Below are 23,939 nucleotides of genomic sequence, written 5' to 3'. Positions count from 1 at the left end.
TGGTACCTCTTGGGCCCGGCTTGTGGTTTCTAGAGGCATCTGACCCCAACCCCCCCTCCCCCAACCCCTCCACACCCCAAACCCCCCTCCCCTCTCTCAGTCGTCATCCCCCCCGCCATAGAGGTCGGCCAGCTTCTTGAAGCGAGGGCCCCAGTCGTTGAGGTAGTCATAGTCCTGGTCGCCTGAGCTGGAGGAGTTGAGGGAGCTGACGGAGCCGGCAGTGGAGCCGCTGCCTTCGTAGTCAAAAACCAGCAGAGAGTCATAGGGTGGGGCGGTGGGATCATTGTCTGCTGCCCTAAGACCCTGAAACAGACACAGAGAGTAGGTTATGTTTAGTCAAATGGATAAGCTTTAAATGTTGCAACATGGCCATAAACATGGTCCGCTCTAGTAAACATACGTCATGAATGAAATCTCCGATGTCTCCAGGGTGGGGAAGGCTGGGTCTGACAGGGTACTGGGACTCAGCGATGACAGGCCTCTCATCCACCCTGCGTACTCCCGCAGGCTTACCAATGATATGGTCCATATGCTCAGGCTGCTGCAGCTGGCTCAGATCATAGTCCTGCACAGGAGAGCAAGGACAGACAGACACTCAGTGTTTTAGTGTGTATGGAGGAAAGAACAGCGAAACATGATCATCATCATCATCATCAACAGTCTTTAGTTAAAGTCTGCATTTACAAGTGTGTGTGTGTGTGTGTGTGTGTGTGTGTGTGTGTGTGTGTGTGTGTGTGTGTCTGACCTGGTCCTCCTCCCCCCCTCCTTCCTCATCGTATTTCAGGATATTGTCTCTGACATCGTCCTCTGGGTCGATCAGCAGAGGCTTGGCCTGCCTCTCCTTCTCTCTGCGCTTCATCCACACCACAAACAGCAGCACCATAGCTAGAACACATACAGAATAACACAACACATATGGATGAGCGTATGAATGGCTGCAAGGACACTCATGAGTACAGCTGTATCAGTGTGTGTGTGTGTGTGTGTATTAGCATTTTAGCATAGTTCAGCCTTAGACTGCAAATTGACGTCCAAAAGAAGAAATCCATGTAGCTGGCAAGATATTGCTCTGTGTCTGCTGCTATGTTAAGCTAAGCTGTGTGGCAAAGATGGTGCTTCCCCCCCCCCATGATATCTGTATCTTTTATATAAAGTATGTTGTGTTCTTTGAAATAAAAAAATATGTGTATGTTTCTACTGAATGTGTATGTTCTACTCACTGAGCAGTATGATGATACAGATGAGTATGGCTATGATAGCTCCTGTCCCCAGGCCAGCGGCAGCCACAGCTCCTGTGGTGGTGCAGTCTCCGTTGTCGTCACACGGACACACCTTCACCTTTATAATGGATCTGTTAGAGAGGGTAGGGTTGGCCGAGTCTGACACAATGATAGGGATGTCATACACCCCAGCCTCCAGGTAGGGGATCTTCAACCTCAGCTGGGCATAGTCACCTTGAGAGAGAGAGTGTGAGAGAGAGAGAGAGAGAGATCAGATACATTGTACACATTATGGCACTGGATCAAGATATGTCCTCAACTGGCACAAGACATCGATCCATGAGGAATGCATCTTGTCTATCAGAAAAACAGAGAGATCAATGGATCCCATTTGTCACACATTCTCTGTCTGTGAGCATAGTGACATCTGTTAAATCAAGACATCCTACACATCATAGTATACTAGCATTCTGCTGCAAAATGGCTGCTATGCATGTCCCAAGTGGGTACTACACATTGGTAGTGGATGAGGTGAGTCTCTTCCCCCCCCACCCACTATTAGCCTATAATGTAAAGTACAAAAAAGTGCACATATAAATCCAATCAATTATCATACCACTGAGGCGGGAGATGGTCCAGTTGTGGCGGACGCTGTATGGGAAGGAGGGCAGCTCGAAGACGAAGGGCCCCACGTTGGGTTCTATGTCTGCGTCGGTGGCCGTGATGTTGACCCTGGATTTGGGCCTGGAGCGCTCACACACCTGGGCCTCCTTGGGCATCAGCACTGGAGCATTGTCATTCACGTCTATCAGATAGATCTGCAGAGTACCTGTCCCACTGGCTAGGGGAAAGCCTAGGGGAGAGAGGGGAGGGGAAGGAGAGGGGGGAGAGAGAATGAGAGAGAGAGAAAACAATCAATTAATGGAAGAAAACTTCATGCATACACACTGCACATAAAATTATTTGAGCTGATTTCATGTGGAGGGGGCACGGTTTAAAAAAGAAGACAAAGGCAGAGATAGTGAAAGAAAAATACAGAGTGGGAGGATTTGAGAGAGAGAAACGAGGGAGAGGAGGAGAGAGTCTTTACTGAGGAATAAGGGTAATGGAAGAATTCAAAATACATTTGTTGATGAAGAGAGTTCTTGGAGATACACTGAGGAATGACTCACCGTAATCTATGATTAGTCTGACACTATGACAATAAACATACATTACTTACAGTCTATACATAGATCAGCTGCTACAGTAAAGGCTTCTGCATCACTTGTGCCACTAGTACGCTGTTCGCAACACTGTCGCAAGCACTATGTAATTCATATTGCACAGCGGTGTCATGTTCTCTCGATAGAACACACATACTTGGCTTTCATATTACCAATTACATAATTGATGGTTGAGAACAGCTGCAGTCAAAGTAGGTTAGCAGTAGTGGCTAGTTACCAAACAAAGCTAACTAGCTAGCTGGTAAACAAAGTCTGCCTGTATTTTACCTCAGGATAATTTGTCTCGGTCTCCCGGTGCTTTTAGCTACTGAGAACTATTTCAGCTCCGCCTCCATTCACTGACCAAACAATCAATGGTGTGCAACATCTACATGGCAGGTCACGCATTGAGAAATTGAGAGAGGAGAGCGAACCCCTGTGCAACCAACTCTGCAACAGCGACCTTGGCGAACCTATGCAGACCCCTGGTTGCGTTGTCAATGAAGCATGATTCGGCCTTAAGTCATTCACCCTAAACTATGGTCATGGTCACGGTCAGAACCTGCAGTCATTATCTGAGGCGCTCTGCCAACCAACAGATGCTACCATGGTACAATATAGCCTTAGCAGTAACCGCTGATTACCATAGAGTCTGGGAAAGGGGAGAGGTAAATGCTGTACTAGCAGATGCTGTACTAGCAGATTACACAATAGCAAATCACTGTGGGGATTACTTAGTTAGTCACTTAGTTTTCTATCAGACTACTGCCTTGATCGGCACAGCAGACCCATCGACTAGAATGTCTGTAAAGATGCGTGCGTAGAAATATAAAGGTCTACTGCCTTGAACGGCACAGCGGACCCATCGACTGGAATGTCTGTAAAGATTAGCACAGCACTTTGTTGTGCTCTCTCCTCGGCTGAGCAGAATACATAAAGATAATCTCAATCGAAGTGGAATATATGTCATGTTGATAGTGGTGTGTGGAGTCAATATGCAGTCAACACTTTGTTGGACTAAACTCTGGGTGCTCAAGGGCAACAGAGCTCATCCCCGCAAACCAATTCTTAATATTTTTTGTGTAAAAACACCTGGGCCCTCCTCTGGATCAACTCAAGTGTAGAGAAAATGCGCTGCTCAGAGCAAGCGCCTCTATTTGTAATGTTTTGGGTCAATTGGTTTTATTTTATAGATCACTGCAGCAGCTTGGACAACATTCACCTATTATAGGCTTTGACAGATATGTTACTCCTCTCCACCTCTCTCTCTCTCACACACACACACACACACACACACATTGTACACACACACTCACTTACCAGACTTACCATTGTCGGATGCCAGGAAGGTGGCTTCATAGATGTTGTTCTTGACGTACATGGACTCTCTGTCCAGCACAGCCATGGTGCTGATCTGACCGTTTGTCCTGTTAATCCTCAGCCAGTTGGCTGGGTCCGACAGCTTAGAGTACCTGCACACACAGAGTATATAGAAAATACCTCAAATGACAGTAATATCAAATAATGAACCATGCCACACAGGAGCATGGATGAACACATTCAGGTAGAAATCTGAATTCACAATCCAAAAGACTGACAATTACTAAGTCACATACAGTGCATTCGGAAAGTATTCAGACCCCTTCACTTTTTCCACATTTTGTTATGTTACAGCCTTATTCTAAAATGGATTAAATTAAATTTTTTCCCTCATCAATCTACACACAATACCCCATAATGAGAAAGCCAAAACAGGTTTATAGAAATGTTTGCCAATTTATTAAAAATAAAAAATTGAAATATCACATTTACATAAGTATTCAGACCCTTTACTCATCGCACCTTTGGCAGCGATTGTAGTCTCAAGTCTTCTTGGGTATGACGCTACAAGCTTAGCACACCTGTATTTTGGGAGTTTCTCCCAAATCTTCTCTGCAGATCCTCTCAAGCTCTGTCAGGTTGAATGGGCAGCATCGGTGCACAGCTATTTTCAGGTCTCTCCTGAGATGTTCGATCAGGTTCAAGTCTGGGCTCTGGCTGGGCCACTCAAGGACCTTCAGAGACTTGTCCCTAAGCCACTCCTGCATTGTCTTGGCTGTGTGCTTAGGGTCATTGTCCTGTTGGAAGGTGAACCTTTGCCCCAGTCTGAGGTCCTGAGCGCTCTGGAGCAGGTCATCATCAAGGATCTCGCTGTACTTTGCTCCGTTCATCTTTCCCTCAATCCTGACTAGTCTCCCAGTCCCTGCCACTGAAAAACATTGACACAGCATGATGCTTCACCGTAGGGATGGTATTGGCCAGGTGATGAGCAGTGCCTGGTTTCTTCCAACGCTTGGCATTCAGGCCAAAGAGTTCAATCTTGGTTTCATCAGACCAGAGAATCTTGTTTCTCATGGTCTGAGAGTCCTTTAGGTTCCTTTTGGCAAACTCCAAGCGGGCTGTCATGTGCTTTTTACTGAGGAGTAGCTTCTGTCTGGCCACTCTACCATAAAGGCCTGATTGGTGGAGTGCTGCAGAAATGGTTGTCCTTCAGGAAGGTTCTCCCATCTCCACAGAGGAACTCTAGAGCTCTGTCAGAGTGACCATTGCCTTCTTGGTCACCTCCCTGATGATGACCCTTCTCCCCCTATTGCTCAGTTTGGCCAGGCAGCCAGCTCTAGGAAGAGTCTTGTTGGTTCCAAACTTCGTCCTTTAAGAATGATGGAGGCTGTTCTTGGAGACCTTCAATACTGCAGAAATGTTTGTGTACCCTTCCCCAGATCTGTGCCTCGACACAATCCTGTCTCAGCGGTCTACGGACAATTCCTTAGACCTCATGGTCTGGTTTTGGTCTGACATGCACTGTCAACTGTGGGACCTTATATAGACAAGTGTTTGCCGTTCCAAATCATGTCCAATCAATTGAATTTACCACAAGTGGACTCCAATCAAGTCGTAGAAACATCTCAAGGATGATCAATGGAAACAGGATGCACCTGAGCCCTTTGTGTCATAGCAAAGGGTCTGAATACTTATGTAAATGTGATATTTCAGTTTTTTATTTTTTAATAAATTAGCAAACATTTCTAAAAACCTGTTTTCGCTTTGTCATTATGGAGTATTGTGTGTAGATTTATGAGGCAAAACATTTATTGAATCCATTTTAGAATAAGGCTGTAACATAACAAAATGTGGAAAAAGTGAAGGGGTCTGAATACTTTCCGAATGCACTGTAATTGCATTAGTTGGTGAATAGCTCCCAACCACCTTCTAATCTTAAAATGAAAAGAGAAACATATGCTCACATATGAGTTCATAACTGTTAAAGTTCCATATTGTTAACTACAAATATCGCCTCTGCAGGAGGGGAAGTAATGAGAAAAACAACACCTGTGCACTCTAAAGCTTCGAACACAGACGGTTGAGGTCTGGCAGAAATCCATTGTTTTCTATGGGGATGCAACACGCACGATTGCGACACGGATGCTGCACAAGTTGGATTTCTCCAACTTCCACTGTTGAAATGTCGTGCAGTACTCCAGTGGAAGTCTGTTTAAAACGTATTTTGTGATATTCTATGCTAACTGCCAACAGCACTACAACAGTGGTTAGACTTCATATAATGTTAGCCTTTATTGAAACTGTGTTTTGGACTTTTAGATGCAGCCAGTTAATTGTTTGAATGATAAAGTGCAGTGCACTCAAACCACCCACCTGGAGATCCCATTCATAACAATAATCTGGTATTTATTCTGGATTGCAAACATTTTGCTGGAGTCAAAACATCACCAGTTAGAGCTGACTACACCTTAAAAGTCCAAGATTAGACAAGACTAAACTCTTGCAAATGATATCATGTTATTTCCAGAGAGTACATTAATGAGCAGGTGCACAAAGGTTAAATTGCTGGAGACAGAGTCAGCCTTTTTGTAGGTTAACACTGAAGACGTATTCACAGGCACAATACATGTCTTTTCACTCAAACACATGATCCACCTCTCACTACAATACAAGCTGTTTTTAAGAGCATGGAGACAACAGACAGAGAGATAAAGAGACCCACAAACAAACACAACTCAGAATCTGTCATAATGGAGATAAGGGGCCTAATCAAGAGAATGTGTCAGAGGCTGACAGGTTAGTGAGTGCCTGGGAGATAATGGTAAGAAGCTATATTCATGTTCTCAAATGACACACTCTTCTGCACTTAAACCTCTACAAACCACAAATGAAAGACATACATATATATATATATATATATATATATATATATATATATATATATAGTAGCAGGGTGTAGGTTTTGGCAGCAAGGGGAGTAGTGATGAGAGATGATTACAGAGGCTCAACACAGACGCAAAACCAGGCTTGCTGGTGTATTAATTACAAACAAAGGGTTAAACTAACCGCTAAACTGCAAATAAAAAGCCTAGCTCACACAGAGCATAACTTAGGTGAACTTGAACTCAAAACAGATAACTGAGAAGGGTTCCTCAAACTATAACGGCCGGGCTGCTACCAAGTGGCCTAATGTGGTTAGCCTCAGGCTAGATAGATAGATACATAAATAGATAGATAGATAGATAAATATATACATATATAGATATATAGATAAATAAATAAGCAAATAGAGAGATAGATAGATAAATATATCAATAGATAGATAGATAGATAAATATATAAACATACAGCTAGATACATACATATATAAATATATAGATAGATAGATAGATAGATAGATAGATAGATAGATAGATAGATAAACATATAGATAGATAGATTTGCACATGGGGATATTGAGAACAGAATAAAAGGGAACTGTCGAGTCACAAAGACTGTCAGTTTGGATTTGACGTTCCCTGGCAGGTGAAACAGAGGCCTCTGTTGGCATGTGTAGTTCTGTCATCCCCCTGTGCCATGGTGACACCTCAGGGCGCTCTTACCTCTCTCTGACACCCAGCTGGCAGAGGCTGGCACAGGGAGAAGGGCACACAGCTGGTGGGCCACTGATACAACCAAACACGGCACCACTTTACCCATGTCTGATAGTGAAATCAGCAGGCAAACCAAACCACCTCTTCTCTATTTATCCTCTCCTCTCCTCCGAGCTCTCGCCTCATCTAATGCGCACGCACGCACGCACCCACCCACGCACGCACGCACGTACACACACACACACACACACACACACACACACACACACACACACACACACACACACGCACACACACACACACCACGGCTCCTCGCATCATCTGTCTGTGAGGTCACCAAAGTGAATCAGCCAGTGGAGTTCAGGCTGTCTAAACATGACTGCCTGTCTGCTACTAGCACATCCCTGGAGAAGACAGGAGCTCTGAGCAAAACTCAATAACAGAGAGAGAGAGAATGAGAGGGTCAGAGGAGTGAGAAAGAGCGAGAAAGAAAGAGAGAAGAAAATGAGTGTTATTTCTCTCTCAGGACAAAACAACATACATAGAGTAAGTTTGCACAATTGAGTCCATTTAGAAGATTGGAGTGGTGTTTAGAGTTGATTTGTTTGTCTTTGCCCTATAAATTCTGGAACATATTGAAAGAGGCTCCATCTATGGACGTCTGACTGAACTTTAAGTTAAATTGATTTGTTCTGAATCTGGGGAGTGTGGCTGAATGCCTTTTGACCCCATTGGAGTGTGGGAGTTCTTTCCGGGAATCGGCTACACTCGGTCGATGCAGAGATGGCATCACGCCGGCCATGCCACCCCACTCTGGGAGTATACGACACGATGGAAGAGAGGGGTCGATGAAAAGAAAAGAGGAAAAAAAAGGGGAAGAGAGGGAGAGAGAGCCCGGGCTCACACAATCCTGCTCATTACATGCCGACCTCCCCACCCTCGTCGCTAGGCAACAAAGAAATGATTGGACCTTGGTCTTGGGAGGCAGTCAGTTAAGAATGTCACAGCAGTGGTGCAGCCTTGTGGTAGATCAACCCAATGCTGAAGGCTGAACAAATAACATTAGGTCCTGTTTCTCTCTTGAGCTCATAGAGATGTCTAGAAGTTCCCAAGTTCTATGTATGCTTAAGAAATACCTGTGAATTAGTACTTTAGTGCACATGTATGGGGTGGATAACAGGTGAATAGGGTACACAGCAATCAGCATCTAAAATCCGTGATGTTACCTGATGACGGTCTGGTGTATGAAGTGGTCGGGGTCGGTGGCAGCGAACGCGGTTAGAGTGGTCCCTGCTGGCACGCCCTCGTCGAAGCGGATGAGTTTAGGGTTCACGGGGAAGATGGGCGGCTCGTTGACGTCCTGTACGGAGATGGTGACCCCAGCGGTGGACATAAGGGATGACTGAATCCCACTGGCCAGGTGGGCCTGGTTAGATACCACCACCGTCAACATGAAGGCCCTGTTCATCTCAAAATCCACCGGCTACAGAGAGAGAGGGAGGGAGGGACGGAGAGAGATGGGAAAGAGATAGAAGGAGGGAGGGAGGGAGGGAGAGAGAGAGAGAGAGAGAGAGAGAGAAGTGGGTGTGAACGTTTTCAAACAAAGATAATAATTCACAGTATCAGACCAAAGTTAACAAACATGTCATCATCAAGCAATATGGTGCTGCTTTTTCTTTTTGAACAATGTTGACAACACTTACCTTGACCACGGTGACCATGCCATCGTTGGTGACAGGGTTGGTCCGAATGGCAAAGTGTCCCGAGGGGTCTCCACTCAGGATCCGGTACACAGCATTCCAGTTGGGACTGTGAGGCTGATCCTTGTCAATCACTGTCAGATTGGTCACCACCACGTTCACTCGGTTCTCTGGCACCTCCCCCGAGAACTGCAGAGAGACGGAGGGATGGATGGAGGGAGAGAAGGAGTGAGTGAGGGAGCAAGGGAGAGAAAGAAGGAGGAAGAGATTTGCTTAAATATGTATAATACATATCAAGTATTTTCAGTATACTAATAGAGATAGAGATAGAGATGGAGATAAGAGAGATCAATTATTTTCATTTGGGTTGTCCCCAAAACCACTGAATACTGTATCTATGTGAATATATACAGCTCATTATTTAAGCCAATGGATTTTGTAATGCTGCACAGTTACAAAATAAGTCCTATTGAGCAATTCAATAAGTATGTTAATTAAGTCGATGGCACACACCATCTTAGGGTAATGATTTTCATTATATTCCAATCTAAAACTACTCAGTCTCCTTGACTAGGCCTATATTATAGCAACAGAGTCTAAATAGTTAGCACACAGACCTGCAGCAGTACAGGAATTTAGTCATACTGCAAACGGACACACGCATAAACCGTTAGAAACAGAACACGCACGCACGCACGCACGCACGCACGCACGCACGCACGCACGCACGCACGCACGCACGCACACACACACACACACACACAGCTCTCATTGTCAGACAGTAATCCCTGTTTCCTCTTGTGATGCGTTAACCGGTTTATGGTGTGTGTCTGCCAGCTGCTGTTCACTCTAATGGCTTCATCATGGCACTGGGGCCACATCCAAACCCTCCACCTTCCCCCCCTTCCCCATCTCCTGCCCCCCGCTGCATCACCACGCCGATAAGCACAGAACAAATTAAATATGCACATTCTCTCTGGTGTGTGGGCTCCTCTATTTCATTTTCACTCCGAGCTTCAACACAAACAGAAAAAAAAACTTCCAAGCTTGAGAGAAAGAGAGAGAGGCAAAACGAGACATGATTTTTAAAGGCTTATGCAGCGCTGCTAACTGGAACAGAGGCCTCTTCCATCATGTCCGCACCCTTGAAAATAACAGGTGCTCTCACTGATAAGCAGCTAGAGACACAAACACGAGTTCCTGAGGAGAGCAGCTGGTTGGGAGGTGAACCAGAAAGACTAGTGAGCTCCCTTGAATGGATGCTGATGATAGAATGTACCAAGGTCCACGGCAGGCCTCAAAGCAGTGTGCTTTGGTTCATTTTCATCAAAAAAAAAAAAAAAGATTTGAATTTGAATTGAAATTCAAGAGGAAGCAGAAACACATTCTGAGAATGGAAAACAGTCCAACATCTGAAATGAACCATCCATCTACCCCAACTTCCTCACACAATTCAAACTTTCATACCTCAGTATGCTCAGTATGCTCAACATGCTACTTTGTCACACCAACATCGATGCGGGAACAGATTGATACAGCACTCTTTAATCAGACTAGCACGTCCCTCCTCTCCTTCCTCTTCCTCAACTCTTAAAACTCTATGTCAATTACTTACGTTACGAGTATGATTGTGATTTTGTGACGTCGGCCCACTGAACTGAACAAAACCACAGAGCTGGAGACTGAACTGAGAGTAAATCTGAATCACTATAAGAACTGAGCATTGAGAAGTATTCCCCCCTTGAGAATATAGTACTACACATAACAGACACAACTCAACATGACTATATGGGCTGATTGACTCTTCTGTATGGGGTCCTGGTTGAAGACAACAATGAAACAGACAATAGGTAGAAGTGGGAATACTGTATGTTGTAAACATGCTTTGACTGCAAAATGGCACAGATAAGTCAGTGTATTGTAAGAGGGTTGCTAGAGCCTGTGTGAGACATACTGTAGATGGAGGCATATAATCACTGGAAATAGCCATAACCATTGCTTGATCATATCAAAGGAGAGACATACTGTATACAGTGGCGCCTACTAATACCGTAGACACATTTACCAGTGCTGCTACTGCCAACCGGGTCAATTATCAGTAAAATCCTTCAGTAGAGCTTCTAACTGCATGAGTGACAACTGATATGACATATTAAACTATTCTGATCTCACCATGCAGAACATATAGACCAGGAATAGCATTCTATTCAGGCATTGTTAGAATCCATGTGCCTGAATGTGGAACCTTTGAACCTCCAACGCCTCAGCTTCACATAACCATCATTATGGATGGGAATAGAAAAGCTCTGCACAGGTATAGAGTTTAGTTGGAGTGTGATGTACTTGATTAGATCGACTTCACCACACACACAGAGAGAGAGAGAGAGAGAGAGAGAGAGAGAGAGAGAGAGAGAGAGAGAGAGAGAGAGAGAGAGAGAGAGAGAGAGAGAGAGAGAGATTATACAGCCACTGAATACAGCCTAATGAGTTGTGGCAAGTACCATTGTCTTTTTGTTTTTCACATAATGACGAACATCACACTCTCCTATTCATGCCCATGTACCAAAATGAATAAAACATTTACGTTTTTTTAAAATTAGAAGCAATATATCTGCTTGGTTTACACCCCCGCAAGCAATTTCACTTAATTAGCATGCTTATGTTTTCTCTCCATCTCCCGTAGAGAGTTGCACATTGTTTCCTGCATCTGTCATACAGAAATAATTACTGAACTGCTCCAAGTCTAGTTTGCTGTGTGGGAAGAAAAGAAAAAAGGGATTGACAAACAAAGTAAAACAGCATCTGGATGATTCTGCATTCTTACATCCAGGAATATGATGAGTATGTCAGTGTGTATGTGTATGTGTGTGTGTGTGCGTGCGTTGAGTGTTTCTCAGTGAGAGGGCAGAGACACAGACAGAGACAAGACAGAGCTGATGTGAGCAGAGCAGAGGAGAGGAGAGGAGCAGTCATGTTTCGTGGTCGAGCTCTGACAGCTGGTAGCTCTTATCAGAGCATCCGGCTGTAACTGTACTGGCACATACTGATGATGCCACACCACACCACCAAGAGATGGATCACAGGGTGTGACGTGGACACACTCCTCTCTCTGCAGATGGATGGACAAAGAGACAGAGAGAGACACACACACACACACACACACACACACACACACACACACACACACACACACACACACACACACACACACACACACACACACACACACACACACACACACACACACACACACACACACACACACACACACACACACACACACACACACACACACACACACACACACACACACACACACACAGCTTGCCTTCCCAGTGAGGATGTGTGTGGGACTAAGGCCAGAAGCCTGCAGACAAACCGTGGCCACCGGAGGGGTTGCTGGCAGAGAAAGGGAGAAGGAGGGCTGCTCCCATCACAGAACAGCATGCCTATGATCTCTCTCTCTCTCTCTCTCTCTCTCTCTCCCTCCCTCCAATCTCTTTCTGTCCCCTCATATGTCGCTCCGACCCACTCTCCCTCTATTTCTGTCTCATTCTCTCAGCCCTCTTTCCTTTCTATTTCTGTACCTCTTTCTGTTCCTGTTCTTGTTCTTGTTCGTCTCTCTCTCTCTCTCTCTCTCTCTCGTTCTCTAAGATAGGATAAGACAACATATCTGTACAGCAGTGTTTGGGACAGTGGGTCTTTATATACTCCATGTCCTGTCATGAGGACACATGTCTGGGTGGCCGTAAGAAACCCTCCCTGGGCCCTAGCCAGAGGTGGGATGCTGGTGTTGGTGTTGGTGTTGGTAACTTACCGTCTTGGTGGTCAGCTCTGGGGGGTTGTCATTGATATCGGTCACAGAGATGAGGGCGGTGGCCGTGTTGGACAGGCCAAAATTCAGGTTCCCCTCCATGTCTGTGGCCTGAACGATGATGGTGTACTGGGACACTTTCTGGAACGACAAAGCATATTCATAAATATGTCAGATAATACTGCTGAGATGTTGAACACTGTATGCCAGTGGATGGACTGTCTGGATGCCTATCAAGAACAAATGATTGAGTGAATGAATGAATGAATGAATAAATGAATGAATGAATGAATGAATCAAGAAATCAATGAATCAGTCAATGAATGAATCAATCAATTATATAATCACAGCATTGCAGGAGAGTAGGAGAGTGCACCATATTTGCAGTTTTTTATAGCTCTGACATAGCACACCTGCCAGCACAGCTCTGGGCCACACACACACACACACACACACACACACACACACACACACACACACACACACACACACACACACACACACACACACACGCTGTGAAAGCTGTGAAGTGAGGGAGCAATGAGCGCCAGTGAAAGGCTCATCCATTATGGCCTAAAAGTCCCCGCTTTCAGCTCTCTGAACAGCCCTGATCATCAGTCATTTTAATGGAGGCGCCGCCACTTTAAGAAGAACCACGACGCTGCAAATATTATAGAGAGTGAATGGACATTATTTAGACTAGTTAGAGGGAGAGTGCGTAGCCAGAGGCAGGGCAACAGAACAGACCACCACAGAATGAGGAAATAATACTTAATCATAATGTCAAACCATCTGACGTGCACACATGTGCATTGAAACCATTGATATACATGCAGTATTATATCTAGATACAATCCAATGGATTCCTGTGAGAGATGCGCTTGGCGCAGTGAATCCAGGAAATGCCGTTAATGGGATCTACCATAGTGTTCATAGCAACATCTGATTGGTGGCACCAAGCTTGGCACCAACGCAGGCGCAGTCTGTTGCTAAAGTAGAGGTGCATTTCAGTGTTTCTCTTACTTGCATCAAGTTAACAAATACACCAATGCACATGCCTTGGACAAGCGTGTATTCTTGTGACGTCCCTTTCATTTGGTAAATAAAATAAAACATTTAAAAAAAAATGCTTCTGACGTGGCTTGTGGGCTATAAAAACACACACACATTTTTTTTTAATTATGATTATGATAATATTATGATATGATATATGATTTAATAATAGGAAATAATATAAACTGAAATCGCAGTCCAAAACTTATTTGGCCAGATGGAATACAATATTTAACATTGGTTTCAATGAAAACAATTGAAACTGAAACAACCAGGAGATACACCATTTTCTCCACCTTCTCTCTCTTTCTCAGTCTAACACACACACCTACATACTGTGCACACAGACACATGTGTGCACATACACACACACATACGAGAAACAGAGGCATTCTCAGACACACTGTTATATTGTATTGTATGTACTGTTTTGGATTGGATATGCTGCTGTCCGTGGTGCTGAAAGTCCAGTGTTTCCCCACTAAAGCCTCTGCCTGCTCCAATCCTCCTAGGTATGTAGCAGGGAGCTCTCTCTTCTCTACCACCCCCCCCCCCCCCACACACACACACACACCCTCTACAGTCTCTCCCTGTAAGCCTCTCAGCCTTCTCTGCTCTCATTAATCCATTTGCCTCCATTGTGTTTGGTGTGGAGAGACTGGACGTCAAGGACAGGTCAGTGTGGAATGGGGCGCCTGCTACTGTGTTCAGCAGAACAGGGCCTCTTCAAACCCTCTACCACTGGCTATCACCAGGCTATTAGTGCACCTTTGAAGCCAAGAACCCTTGCCTGCAACAGATCTGAGGTCAGGACCTGAGTGCTGGAGTCATTGATGGTTGACCACAGGGGGTGGGTAGTGAACCCTAGACAGAGGTCAGAGAAGTGCTGGGGAAAGATCAATGCTCTCCTTCTCTCTCTGTCTTTTTAAAAAAAAATTTTTTATCTCTGTTTCTTTTCCTAGTTACTTCCCTTTCTTCCACCTCCCTCGTTGTTTCTCTCTCCTTCCTTCCCCCTTATCACTCCCTTCATTCCAATCACCATCTCTCTCTCTCTCTCTCTCTCTCTCTCACTCTTTCTCTCTCTCTATTGTGTTTAATAGTCAGGCCAGTTGAGGCCTTTTAAAGCACTTCAACCTAGCCAGTCATTTAAAGTCCTGAGCCATTAGGACTACATCCACATGTTAATCTGCACGCGACCAACTCTATTCATGAAAACTCAATACAGCCTGCCCTTTATTAGACTCATAATGAAATATCAATACCTTTCATTGAGCACTGCAGCAAATAGACCCATGCTAGGGATCTATCTCTCTCAGGACTACTGCACTGCCATATCGATACATATATCAACACAACTAACAATATCTTTGATAACCGCAAAAGTGTGGGCAGCTATTGGATTTGAGCAGTTACTATTCCTTTGTTAAGTCAGGTATGAGAAGGTGAGGCGAGTCAGCAGGTGGCGCTCTCACATAGGTAGGGGAAATGGGACATCCTGGACATCTACTTTATTCCTCACTTGAGTATGTTTGTGAGTTTATCCCTCTTCTTGTTTGCATGCACGCACGCACGCACGCACGCACGCACGCACACACGCACGCACGCACACCCTCTGCTCTCGCAGCCCCTTCTCTCTACAGTGTGGCTGCCCTAACAAGGCAATAAAGGAGACTCTAATGAACCCTATAGATGTGCTGAACAGACATCTCTCTGTTAGATTATAGTCCAGGCAGCACAGAGGAAATAAGCCTTCTCCCCTCACAACCCAGAACAACAGCCCTGCTTGTCCCGCGAGCCTGAACCCATAGGCTTTAATCTGAGGGCTTGAAAGGCATCAGGGGCTGTAGGGACAGCAGCGAACTGCTCCAATGAGGTAGAATGAGATCCGTTGGACTAAATGAGGTATACCACAACAGAGATGATAGAAAAAAGGAATAGGCTTCAGGCTATCAGGACACAATGGCCAGGACTCTACTGCAACGGCTAAAACAGCTGCCTAACGGTCACTGTTTGGAGTTTAGTTTGGAGTTTGGTTTAACAGTCACTGACCAAAAAAAGAAAAGCAGTCATTTTTCTTTTTGCAAACTTAGTTTTAAATTAATTGAATGTGAGCTTTGCAGCGTGTGTTTGTGTTTAAGAGCCAGACAGGGCAGACAGAACGTGAGAAAGAAAGAGAGTGCGAATGCTGCAGTGAACTAGCACTTTCCGTATTTGTTCTGTGGTTTGTGTTCCGGCCTGTCAGTCTCATACTGACCACAGTGATTACCCTGTCGGTTACAATCTCCCTCACAGAGCCAGAGACTCACATCTTAACCCGCAGAGAATCTCCTCCACCGCAGCTCTCGGGCGGAGGGAGCACACACAGTAGTAACACTGAAAACACGCATTAAAGACACACATGCACATTCAGTACAGCACACACAAGAGACATACTGTATAGAAAACCAGAGAAACACATTCAAGACATGTAATACATACATACATACAACATACAGCCTCATTAACCAGCACACATTCATCCAATGATTGTGTTTATCACATTATGACCTAATAAGCTCCTAACCGTTAACCGTTAACAGTGGCCCTACCCTGAGGGAGTGTGAGACAGTCCCTATTGGTGCCTTGTCTCCTGCCTGATCCCTAGCCAGGCCTCTCCTCTCCCCACAGATGCAGTCTAAGGGCACTAACCAACACATCATTGGCCAGTCAATGCCCTAATTAGATAGAGACATTCAAACACGGAGCAGACATGAGCTGCCACGCTGTGCAGGTTGGGGTGCCCATCTAAGCCCTGAGGGGCAGCGCCTGCCTGGGGTAATGAAAGCTAACTGCCCTGCCAGTCCAGCTAGGGCCAGGGCACAGAGACAGCAACACGGCAGATGGGGAATAGTAGGGACTGAGGCCATCTGAGGACCGCCTGCTACCTCACACACCCTGGGGCTCTGAAAGCTAGCACCATAACTCCTATACCTCACAACTGCTATATTCATGAGCAGGAATCACACAAATACAATCTAATAGCCATCCCTGGGGAATAATAAGAAAATAAGAGAGAATGACAGCAACAGGGAGACGAATATAGGGTGATACTGTATGCATGTATACACATATCTATTTCTCTGATAGAGAGAGTGAAAGAGGTAAAGTGAGACAGCTTAGCCCTGCTTGTTAACCCATGTGCTGAAACATGTGGTGACATGCAAGGGCACAGGAGAGGTGAGGTCAGGGGTGGTGTGAGTGGGAGTGTAATTGGCATTCAGGAGTTATCAAGGCTAGGTGACACTGATGTGCCCTTCCTGTCCCCCTGCTCTCCTCGAGACTGAAGAGGCTCCTTCACCCCTTAATTACCACATGAATATTCCAATTAGACATCTGCACTACTGATGAAGAGGATTAGCCCGCTACAGTACAGTGTGTGTGTGTATGTGTGTGTGTTTGTATGTGTATCGGGGGTTTGCATGTGTGTGCATGTGGAGTATTTGTGTGTGTGTGCATGTGTCTATGCAGTATGCATGTGTGCACATATGTGTGTATGCGTGTTTGTCTGTGTACTGTATGTGTATGATTGTGTGTGTGTGTGTGTGAGAGAGTGTGTGAGTGTGTGTGTGTGTGTGTGTGTGTGTGTGTGTGTGTGTGTGTGTGTGTGTGTGGTGAGAGGTGTGTGTATGTGTGTGTATTTGTGACCTTGACTGCAGGTAGGTGAACCCCCAGGTGTGCCCCAGATTTAGAGGGAGGTTCAGAGGCAGGTGTGAATGTGCTGCTGTGTCTAGATTAATGAGGTTTACTTCAGCTACAGAGACACAGAAGTGGCCTGCATTCACTCTAGTCTGATTTCTACTACAAACATCATCCTGTACTACATCTATCAGAACCTTGGATGAGGAAAGCGCATAGATACATTACTGCACCTGCATGCAGTTTTTCTCCAACCTAAATATTCACCTTTAATCATTAACCAACTAAATACTGCAGTCATATAGGCCAAATCAATGTTTAATTACCAAAGCATAGTCTGGCTGGATTTAATGTCAAGAGGGACTACTGGGAAATCTCAGAATATAAACATCATTATGAGACTGTCTCCTATTGCCAGGGCTCAAAGGTTTAGACTCAGCACTTGTATTTTAATGTCTGTGATAAAATCATCCAACTAAAAGTGATAGGCATCAAATAATAGCATAATGATACCATATATATTGTCTCATGCCTTTAGAACATTTTGGAGTATAGGAACAGCAGTCTTATTTTTCCATCAGTGTCAAGCCACAGGAGTCTGAGCCTGAGTTTGAACCATGCAAAGACTGATCCGCCTTTCAAGAAAGTCTGTCGGCAGCCTGCTAATGCATTCTGGGATAAACAGTGTTGACCCTTGGTGACCTCCCCCATTAGCGATCTAAGATGAGGGGGTGGGATGTGGGGGTGGGGAAGGGCGTACACCTGCAGGGGGTGAAACATGACTAGAGTTGAAGAGAAATCTCAAAGTAAATATTCCCAGGACCTCTATAGAGAGTGGCAGAGCCTGTATGTATTGTTCGCCCATTATAACAGGGTGTGTTTACACTAGGGTTGGGGTGGTTACATTAATTTCAAATCCTGTCATTTGAACTTTGAATACCATTGAATTATTTAATTGGTTGGAAATTGGAATATTGATGGAATTTAATTGACCCCAAGTCTGCCCTTTTTGGCTATTTTGCTAATAATGGTTGATATTTGGTCCGGTGAAGGGAATCCTATAGTTGGTGATTAAAGGTAGAATGACTTATGCATATCATAGTCAGTGTTGGGATTTGTTACTTGAAAGTAATCTATTACATATTACATGTTACATTTAACAAAAGTAATCCTTTTATGTTACCATATTACTTTGCATGGAAAGTAATGTATTACATATTGCTTGTTATATAACTTTTTTTTTTTACACTGTCCATAGAGCATGGAGCTCCAATACAGGCCTACCTGTATCAGATGAGCGAAGGTGCAGATGTTTTCTTTAGTACTTTCCTCTAGTACTTTTTGCCATTGTTTGATTGAGTTTGTTTGACTTAAATGAGTCATTGATATGATAAGTAATCCCTTTGATGTTATGCCTTTTATTTCAATGCATTATTACAACACAGCTGCCATCTTTCTTTGATCTTCCACTTTACAATAACAGGAAAGAAGTTACGCCATGAATTCCGCTAGCAGGAGACAAGGCTTTTAAAAAATATATACAACACGCCGGTAGAGATATATATAAGTAACTATAAGTAACTGACACGTTACTTGAAAAAGTAACTCTAATAATTGTACAATATTTGAACTAAATAATTTGTTATATTACTCTATTACTCATAAACTTAATATAATACTGCAATGTGTTACCCCCAACATTGTTCATAGTACATACAGCATACTGTAGGGCTCTATTTTAACAGAGTAAAAAACGGTCTTAGCACAAACACAGCGCTGGTGGGGAAGCTAGGGGGTGTGTCTGAAATATTAATGCTATTTTCAAGGCCATAATTTCTCAGTGCAACTGATACAAACATGACATTCCAGCGCTGTAGTAATTTCATCTGTTAACGCAGACAGAAATTGCCAATACGCCTTTGTTTGAACTGAAAATAGAGCCCCTAGTCTATGAGAGATGGTTACTCTTCCACATACTTGTTGAAGTATGTCAATGTGCAGCGCAATGACTCTCTCTCGTGAAAATGAACCCACCATACCATAATGGCAGCTAGATAAAATAATAAAAGCTATGACAGGGGGATTGAACTACTGTACAAACAGATAAGATGTACTGTCGATGAAAGAGAGCCATCTAATGAAACGATATTAGAACCCACACCGCATGACTTCACCCCTCCTCAGAGAGACTGTGACCTCGACTGTGACACCTACCTCCCTGTCCAGGCCAGCTGCCACGGTGACGATGTCCCCCGTCTCACTGTTGATGGTGAACATGTTGGGGATGGGGCTGTGTGGCGTCTGGGACAGGATACGGTAGCGGACCATCCCGTTAGCCGTGGTGTAGTCATCAGAGTCATTGGCTGTCACCTGCATCACCAGCGTACCTGCAGACGGGGGTGGAGACAACAGACAACGCCAACGGTCAGGACCAATGAATGATTAAACACATTCCATCATCCCCATACACACACATACATAAAACCTACATGAATTGAATTCAAATCCAACTTTACCTAAAGGCCACACTCAACATGTTCCCAAACTAACAGAAACTTTCAGAGAGAGGGCTATTAGGTTCAAATGAGCACAACAACACAGACTCGGTGACTCTCCCCCACTCCTCCCATTCCTGTGCTATGCTGTATTTAGCCTAGCAGGATGGCTGAGTTTACAGTACGTTCACCTCCTCTACAGAGTCCATTTAGTAATGAGCAGCACTGGGTCTTCTGCCATTTACACCATCCATTATTTCAGCCTTCAGTGGCTCCGCTGCTGCCCTTAATGCTCTGATGCTCTTTCACCATTTGTCTTGGAATCACGGGTAAACACAGCCATTTAAGGCAGACGGAGAGTGTGTGTCTGTGTGTGTGTCTGTTTGTGTGTGTGTGTGTGTGTGTGTGTGTGTGTGTGTGTGTGTGACTGTCTATGTGCATGTGCGTGCCTGTGTGTATATTTGGGGTAAGAGGCTATGTCCCCATCTCCCCGAGCAGAATTATTGATTTGTAAGAGCTTGTCAGCCAGGCTCACAAATGTGACCAGGCAATTAGGAGCACTCTCTGCAGGAGACGGGAGAGATCACCTCGTTCCTCTCCCCCAGCTCAGGGAAAATGTCACTCTCCATCAGGCGGCCATTTAGAGGCTGCTGCTACTGCTGCTACAGTACTGCTGCAGAGGAACAGGACTGCTATCAGAATATAGGGATAGAGAGGCAGAGAGAAGGCTAGAGCACACACATACTAGGTGAGGAGGACTGGGTAAATGTTTGGAAACAGAGGACAGAAAGGTAGGAATAGAGAGAGAGGAGTAGAGAGAGAGAGAGAGAGAGAGAGAAGAGCAGGGAGGGTTACATTTATGGCATTTAGCAGACGCCTTTATCCAAAGCGACTTACAATAAATACATTTGTCTAAGTGAATCATCTATCCATCAGTCATCATAAGAAAAAATAATCTATGCTAGGACCAGGGGCTATTGGCAGTCACAATGCTAGAAGGGACAGTTAACATGTAGCCTGAAGAGATGGGTCTTCAATCTATGGCGGAAGATAGGTAGTGACTCTGCAGTCCTGACAGCAGTGGGAAACTCGTTCCACCAGCGGGGCGCCAGGACAGTGAAAAGCCGTGACTGCTGCATCCACATAGAGGCGACGGTGCCAGGTGGCCAGCCGAGGTGGAAGAGCGGAGTGATCAAGCAGGGGTTTGGGGGCTGACCACTGCTTGTAAGTAGGGAGGGGCTGTTCCCTTTGCCACCCGGTAGGTGAGCACCAGGGTCTTGAATCTGATGAGAGCTACTACCGGGAGCCAGTGAAGGGTGTGAAGGAGGGGGGTTACATGGGAGAACTTGGGGAGATTGAACACCAGACGGGCGGCAGCATTCTGGATGAGCTGCAGAGGCCAGCTGCAGAGGCGGGGAGCATGTGGACACATGGAACAATGACAGGCAGGAAAGAGGGAAACCTTACAGTTGATCTAAGGTCAGCTAAGCCTTACAGTTGTCCTAATGGTTATTATAAGGACCGTGGAAAACTATCTTAAATGGGCTTGAAACATGTTGGATTTCAGACAGGCAATAGCAGAGACGCCCTGTGAGTCCTCACATCTACAGGTGTCTCTTCTGCTGGCTCTCATAATTGGGCAAAGATAGCACCATCGTTCCCATGACACCCAGCATTGACAGGATAATTGTAACTGAGAATTCTATTTCAAACTTCATTAAGTTTCAAAGCAGGATTTGTCACTTTGCCAGGGAGAAGGGAAAAAAAGAGAACCAGGAAGAGAGAGAAAAGAAAAACAATTACCCTCATTCCAGAGAAGAGAGCATCAATATTTGAACAACCTTTCAATCCGACAGGAGAATAAGTGATGTAGAGAATCGTATGTCAACTCTGCCACCTTTAATTTCAATAAGAGGGAATCTTTAATAAGCTTAAAGAGCGCTCTTTGTCTAAGAGTGGCCATGCCTGAAAGGGTTAACCTCTGAGCTTGTTTAATTCCTGTTTAATTTGAAAACTAATTCCAAATCCTAATTGCGTTTCCACCAAAACCATTGGAGCTGAAAATGTCTGTGGTGGCAGGAAAGCATGCATGTCTGTTCTGGCCATTTGGTCATGTGGGGAGAGTGGGGAAGATGAGATCACTGCTGGGGTCTAACCACTGCCTAAAGATGACTGAGCTGGAGGTCAACACCTGCCTTCCAATTACAGGAGAAAAGAAAGAGAAGGAGAGAGGAGGAGGGCAGCCTGACATAGATGGATACACACAGATGCAGAGAGATAGAATGGCGAGAGATTGCAAGGGAGGGAAAGGGAGAGGAGAGGAAGGACAGGTGGCAGATAGACAAGGAGGTAAGACAAGGGGGTACAGTATAGACAAGGGGGGTAATCAAAAGGTAATAAAAGGCATTGATGGAGGGGCAGGTATTAAGAGAGAGAGAGAGAGAGAGAGAGGGAGAGGGGAAGGGCAGGAGGAGATAGGAGAAGAAAAAGAGAGAGATAGGTGAGAGATGTGGCAGGCACAGTGTGTATCTGGGGACAGAGTGATAAAGGGTTGTGGTCATTGTGGTGGCTCTAATGGCACTGCAGCATCAGCTCCTCTGTGGGCTTTTAACACACTATACCCTGGCTCCACCCACCACTTGTACACATCCCTGCCAAGCCCTGAGGGAACCAATCAAAATCAACCCCCGTAACCCCCAAATCTGGCAGCGTTCACACCTCAATGCACGGGCAGGCTGGGAATCTCAGCTGTTCTAGAGAGATGTTCCTTCACACCTCTAATTCACCATGCTGTTCCTCTATCAGAGAAGAACAGGCCCGCCGGAAAATAATCGAGTGAACACACTACTCACTTGATACACTGTGGCTAATAACATATTTATGATTACATTTTATTAGATTTTGTATTGATGATGATGATGATTACATCCAGGGGCATATGATAATTGATGCTGATGATGATTACATCCAGGTGCATGCTTGTGCATCTAAGACAGCAGAAGAGTTTTGTTACAAAGAGCACCTACTTCTCTCTTAAGCAATGCTATCTCCACCTCTAGGTATCCATCACTGTTAAAGGCTCTGTGCAGCTCTGAAAGTCCATTCATTTGGTCCTAACTCTCACAGTAGTTCCTCTGTGGACTATCACTGACTCTGGGTCGGTCACACACTCTGGGTCCATTACACTGATTGAAACATCCCTGTGTTTCTCCATCCCTCCATCCATCCCATCCTGTGTACAGACATAGGTTCCTAATTAGCCAGGGGGCGGTGGAGGCTCTCTAAAATCTCTCCCCGACTGTTAGCAATCTCTTTAGGAGAGAAAGAGCCTCCCACCCCCACCCCCCCCCCCCCCCCCCCAGGAGACAAATTGAGTGTGTGTGTAAGAGAGAGCATGGGAAGGGGGCATGGGAAGGAACATCTTCCTGTCATAGAGAGGAAGGAGGCGAGAGCCAGCACATCACAGAAAGGATATACCAGCTCATCAGCATCTCTGTGACTCCTTTTGTCAACAAAATTATAATAAAAAAAAAAAAACAATATTTTTTATTGTGTTTTTGTGCGTGCAAAATCTGGTGTGTGTGTGTGTGTGTATGTGTGTGTGGGTGGGTGCTGGTGGGTTGCATGTGTGTGCACGCATGTATGCGTGTGGGGGAATACATCTGTATTTGAAGGACAGAATGTACAGACACTGCATTGATAGTCTAATTATAAACATACTCATCAATATTTAACAGCATACTACATGGGTTAACCAATGTGACAGAGTTAACTTATTGATTTACCACACAGTACACCCATCATCTGATGCTCTAAACTTGATGAGTAACCATCCTAGTGATCATGTCTTACGACTGATCGAAT

At 44.9% G+C, this 23,939-nt stretch overlaps 1 protein-coding gene across 1 annotated transcript in view; it reads right to left on the bottom strand.

Annotated features, from left to right (window-relative positions):
- Nucleotides 1–96: 96 nt before the first annotated feature.
- Nucleotides 97–23,939, bottom strand: part of cdh4 (cadherin 4, type 1, R-cadherin (retinal)) — a gene marked incomplete at both ends in the record, with an annotated part of 140,795 nt that continues 116,952 nt past the window's right edge. The window contains 10 exons of the mRNA XM_083668394.1: nt 97–303; nt 401–565; nt 746–885; nt 1,221–1,454; nt 1,837–2,073; nt 3,746–3,897; nt 8,565–8,821; nt 9,042–9,227; nt 12,856–12,993; nt 19,795–19,967. Coding sequence (XP_083524520.1) covers nt 97–303; nt 401–565; nt 746–885; nt 1,221–1,454; nt 1,837–2,073; nt 3,746–3,897; nt 8,565–8,821; nt 9,042–9,227; nt 12,856–12,993; nt 19,795–19,967 — 1,889 coding nt within the window. The remainder of the gene's footprint in view (nt 304–400; nt 566–745; nt 886–1,220; nt 1,455–1,836; nt 2,074–3,745; nt 3,898–8,564; nt 8,822–9,041; nt 9,228–12,855; nt 12,994–19,794; nt 19,968–23,939) is intronic.

The sequence above is a fragment of the Argentina silus genome (genome assembly GCF_951799395.1).
Source record: "Argentina silus genome assembly, chromosome: 4".
Classification (NCBI taxonomy): Eukaryota; Metazoa; Chordata; class Actinopteri; order Argentiniformes; family Argentinidae; genus Argentina; species Argentina silus.
The sequence above is the reverse complement of the archived record's forward strand: the minus strand, read 5'-3'. Positions and strand labels throughout refer to the sequence as shown.